Here is a 5260-nt window from a genome sequence, read left to right as displayed (position 1 = left end):
TAGGGGAAAAGAAAGGAGAGACACTAAAAACATTTTGAACCATAAAATCTGAAAATGTTTAGGTTTAAAACCCCAAAATAAAAAGTTGGTATGAATAATTTGGAAATTGAGATAATTGGGCTAGGATACAGTCGTGTCCCTGGCCTCATCGTATCTCAACAATATGAAAATAAGGCTGTGTGGCGGGGGCGGGGCAGCAGTGGGTGAGTTTTATGAGAACAACACACGGGGCATCATTAGGAGCGAGAGCGCACCATGCTGAAGGAAGGGGAGCTGAGGCTGGACGGCACTCAACTCCTGACAATCAGGAGGCGCGTGACAAGGCTATGGCAGGGCGCAGAGGAGAATATTTATTTTTTCTCTTCAAGTAAGTTACCTTGAGATATGATCAACTGGCTACAACCTTCTCCAAAGAGTCCTCTAAGTGGGAATCTTTTCATGCGCGCGTCTTCATGTCGTCAGATTTGTAAATTAAAGAGCTGCGCGTTTTTTTGTGGACTCCTCGGTCATTAGAGGACTGAATGTGAATTTATGCCAATATCGAGCCACTCTGGGATATACATAAAGCGCGCACAGCCGGGATGGATTCGTTTAACGCCAGCGGAATGGACGCGTACTCGGTGATCCATCTGAATTCCTCCTGGAGTCTGGACAGTGGATATTCTTTAGGGGCGATAGCCAGCATTGCTGCTCTTGTAAGTTTTCTCATTCTCTTTACCGTTGTTGGGAATATTCTGGTGGTTATTGCGGTGTTGACGAGCAGGGCGCTGAAAGCGCCACAGAACCTTTTTCTGGTGTCCCTGGCCACCGCGGACATCCTGGTCGCCACTCTGGTGATGCCGTTTTCCCTGGCGAACGAACTTATGGGCTACTGGTATTTTGGTAATGTTTGGTGCGGTATTTATCTGGCTTTGGATGTTCTATTCTGCACTTCGTCTATTGTCCATCTGTGCGCAATAAGCCTGGACCGCTACTGGTCCGTTACGCAGGCTGTAGAGTACAACCTGAAGCGGACTCCCAAACGCGTCAAGTGCATCATCGTAATTGTGTGGCTTATATCTGCTTTCATCTCATCTCCGCCGCTCCTATCTATAGACAACAACACTAATATCAGTGCTCAGCCTCAGTGCGAGCTGAATGATGACACTTGGTACATCCTCTCCTCCAGCATCGCGTCATTCTTCGCCCCGTGCTTAATCATGGTGCTGGTGTATATCAGAATATACCAAGTGGCCAAAACCAGAACAAGAACCATGTCGGGGAAAAATCTCAGGCCTGATGGTGTTACACAAACTGAGAACGGACTGAGCAAAGCCACCTCCCCTTTCCATGGCGAGAGGGAGAACGGTCACTGTCAGTGCCCGCCGACGCCCAGCCAACGCACCGTCACCGTCGGACAACAGACTGAGGATGCTGACATGGAGAGCTCCTCCTCGGAGGGCAAAGGTCACAAACCCCAGCAGGAGGAGTCCAAGACAGCCAAGAGGGCCAGCCACAAGAAGAGCTCCCTCTCCAAACAACCCACACGCATCTCCAGAGTCAGTAACAAATCAATGGACCTCTTCACCTCCAGGAGGAAACGTCGCCGGAGCTCCTTGGCCAGAAAGAAGGCCTCTCAAGCCAGGGAAAAGAGGTTTACATTCGTCCTGGCTGTGGTCATGGGGGTGTTTGTTGTGTGCTGGTTCCCCTTTTTCTTCAGCTACAGCCTGTACGGTGTGTGCAGAGACTCCTGTAAGATCCCCGACCCGCTCTTTAAATTCTTCTTCTGGATCGGCTACTGTAACAGCTCACTCAACCCCGCCATCTACACCATCTTCAACCGGGACTTCAGACGCGCCTTCCAGAAGATCCTCTGCAAGTCGTGGAAAAAGTCCTTTTAGATCTGAAGCCAAAGCGCTGGACCCACCGTGACAATCTCAAAGGGTTTATCAGAGTGAATTTTGAAAGAAAAAAGAATCCTGTTTTGTCTATTCCTGCCAATCGTTACTGTTTCGTCTCATTGTCCTGTTGTAATTCAGTCATGGCAGTGCACACCGTCAACCACCTACTGGGTGTCTCTACAAGGTCTGATTAGTGAGCTCCCCCTTTCTTTTATTCCTACTGATGTGTGCTGTAATGCTTTATGGTGTGTGATCATTATCAAGCTCTTTATACATCCACAAAAGATACACGTGGCCGGATTTATCTGCTTGGAGACCCCATAGCAAAAATGGCCTCCTGGGCCGTGGTTAACCCCACTAAGTTACTCCCACTCACTCTGTATGATGTGTACACTTTTTCTATAATTTTTGTGATAGAATACTTGTTCACAGATTTGCTGGTGGTAACATATTTATTTAGAAATATGTAACATATACATAAACACAAAACTGAAATAATGAAGGTTTTAAAACTAGATTTTGAAACAAGGAATCCTTTTCCAGACAGAGCATTAAGCCGTGAGTTAGAGGAGAATATAACCCTACTATCTCTGTAAATATGTTAGCTGGAGCCAGCACCTAGTTAGCCTAGCTTAGCATAAAGACTGAAAACCTGTAGAAACAGCTAGCCTGAATATCTCCAAAAGGTAACCAAATGTGCCTCACAGCACGTCTAATGCTCACTTTATATCATAGTTTGTTGAATGCATACAGAAACCGAAGCATAAAAACAACAATTCGTTGTTTTACAGGGGATGTGCTTATCTTGGTTGGAAGGAGTTGCTAGGCAACAAGTGGAGACTCCATTAAGTTAATGTTCTTGTAAAACTGTTGTTTTTACACCGCAGATTTTGTACGGATTAAACAAAAAAAGATACAACATGTTAATTAGTGCGCTTTGTTATCTTCGAATAGAGCTAACGGACTGCTGTCTCCAGCTACATTACAGTACGAGGTACAATTTCCCAAAATGTCTATTCCTTTAAAACTAGGCGATGAAGCACAACCCATCATAAGGTCCCTTATCATGTCAGTGTTGTGCTTTAATTCAGCATATTGGTGGAAAAAAAAGGGTTTTAATTCATCAAACCAGTTCACACACAATACGGCCGGAGCTATTGGAGCAGCCGTCTACTCAGCCCAGATTGATAATCCAGCACACACACACACACACACACACACACACACACACACAGCAATGGTTTCCAGCCCTTTTCACTTGTTTCCCCTGAAAATAAATGTACAGTTCAACCACATTGATTCTATACCTTCTCAAATTATTTAATTACAATTTTGAATTTAGAAGCCTATCTATTTTACAAGTAAATGGGAATTGTTGGAGAGTCATGAAGTGTAAATGAACCCTCAGATTTATTTTGTCTGACCCTCGGAAATTAACTTTGTGGATAAAAGTTAATGTGCTTTTTTTTTGTTCCGTTTACCATGAAGTTGTTGGCCGTGTCAGCTTTTACAGCTTCTTTTAAGCGCCTCTGCTGTGAAAATAGTATGAGAGAAGGACAAATAAATTAGCAGTGTTTTTCAACACCTGGGTGCTTTGAGTGTATCCGTGCAATCACAGCATCATCATAGTAATTCAGGCCACAGCTGAGAAATGGTAAAGCACAACAGTTGACTAAATCACTACAGAGTCTTTGTTCTGATCTCTGACTGGACCTTAAAGATTTGAGACTGCACTGAGGACGGCTGATGTTTTCACAGGGCTTTCACAGTGGCCATAAACTATGTGTATCAAGGAACAAGTATCAAGAACATTTTTTCCAGAATCTACCTCTCTGTTTGTTTAGTTTGTGTTGTTTTTTTGTTGACATTTTGCAAAGTGCAGTACACATTTTTCCTCTGCTTAAACTGTCTGCTGTTGTGCAAAAATAAAAGATGAAGTCTTATGTGAACTTTTGGTGTGATGTTGCGATACGGAGCCCCTTTAATGGTCCTGCATATCAATAGATTCAATCATATCAAATATTGTGGCTGTCGAATGAATGATGACAGTCACAGAGGCAGAGACTAAGCACTCCAACATCTTTAACTACAAGTCGATCATTCTAATTCGGTGATTTATGCCTTTCCCTTTACTTTTTAATTAATTGGACACTGGTTTCTGCAATTGTAAATTAATTACCGTTCATCACATTCAAATTTGACACGTTAATTAAACACAAATCAGCAGTTCCGACATTTGGTTTCACCGCTTTGTGCAGTTATTTGTCTTAATTTGTTGGAAAATGTAAACAATCATAAGCAGATTGGTAACTACATAACTGCTCCTTATCTCTATCAGGGGATGATTGACACTTTCATATATCATACTCTCAGCAATGTGAGTTTGGTCTTCGAAATCAATCAGGATGCCATGATGGGGGAAAAGACGAGGGTTCAGTCCCTCTAATGGGCAGTGGCCATGCCTGTTTCAGAGTGTTTGTGACCTTTCGGCACAACAGGTTTGATGTTGGATCTGGCCGCCTCATAATCTAATATTCTCCTGGGCCCCTGTGGGCAGGACTGAGGTGAAACTGAATTCCCCACACCAAACTCTTGTTGTTTTCCTCCCACTTTTTATGCTGTGCACATCCAAAAGTGATTAGTAACGTGTTACGGGTCCATCTGCTGTTGTTCCAACTACTGTTTGGGGCCACCAGAGATTTATATCCCCAGAAAAAGAAAAACAATGTCGCGGTCTGTTTAATTGTTTGAATAAGGAGAATAAACTGTAAAGCCGCTGATAGAAAACAGAAGGAACGTATATTTGTCACCAATCTGTGTATTTTATCTTGAGGCAAAGTTGTACTCACTGTCAAAGAGAAAACTTTACTCACTTTATGTTCAAACTGTGCTAAATGTTGCACAATTTATAACCAAAGCTAAATGGTTTTCTTCTCAAAGCCAAAGAAAGATGAAGTAGATTAAGTGTGCTGTTCTCCCCATGTCCCTCTCAGGAGTTATAGGTTTGGTAAGGACAGGGTAAATAAAATGTTTGGCTGCACATTAAACACTGCGGTTTTGGGGAGTCAGAAAACAAACAGTGGCTCAGCAGTTTGTGATCGATAGCAATGACTCAACAATAATTGTGCTGAGATTTTATGGCTTTGAAAAACTCTCCAGCATGCACTTTGTTTGAAAAGTCAGCAGTGAGAGAGCATTTCTTAAAAATGTAAGTTGGTTTAATTTGACTTTGAACGACTCGCTTGGTTTATTTCTGAGCTAAAAAGATCCTACGCGGTAACTATGAACAGCAAAAAAGGGGCGTTTTCTTTTCCCGTTTTTGTTTGAGTACACAAAAAAAAACACAATATAGTCTACGTTTATATTAAAGAACCCATAAA

At 42.7% G+C, this 5260-nt stretch overlaps 1 protein-coding gene across 1 annotated transcript; it reads left to right on the top strand.

The window, feature by feature from the left end:
* The first annotated feature begins 311 nt into the window (after positions 1 to 311).
* On the top strand, positions 312 to 3754 carry LOC116385593 (alpha-2 adrenergic receptor). Its single transcript, XM_031851210.1, has one exon. It carries the CDS (start codon positions 582 to 584, stop codon positions 1878 to 1880), a length of 1299 nt encoding a protein of 432 aa, XP_031707070.1. The 5' UTR covers positions 312 to 581; the 3' UTR covers positions 1881 to 3754.
* The last annotated feature ends 1506 nt before the right edge of the window (positions 3755 to 5260 follow it).

Source organism: Anarrhichthys ocellatus, unplaced genomic scaffold, assembly GCF_004355925.1.
Source record: "Anarrhichthys ocellatus isolate YVR2014 unplaced genomic scaffold, GSC_Weel_1.0 scaffold11, whole genome shotgun sequence".
Classification (NCBI taxonomy): domain Eukaryota; kingdom Metazoa; phylum Chordata; class Actinopteri; order Perciformes; family Anarhichadidae; genus Anarrhichthys; species Anarrhichthys ocellatus.
The sequence above is the reverse complement of the archived record's forward strand: the minus strand, read 5'-3'. Positions and strand labels throughout refer to the sequence as shown.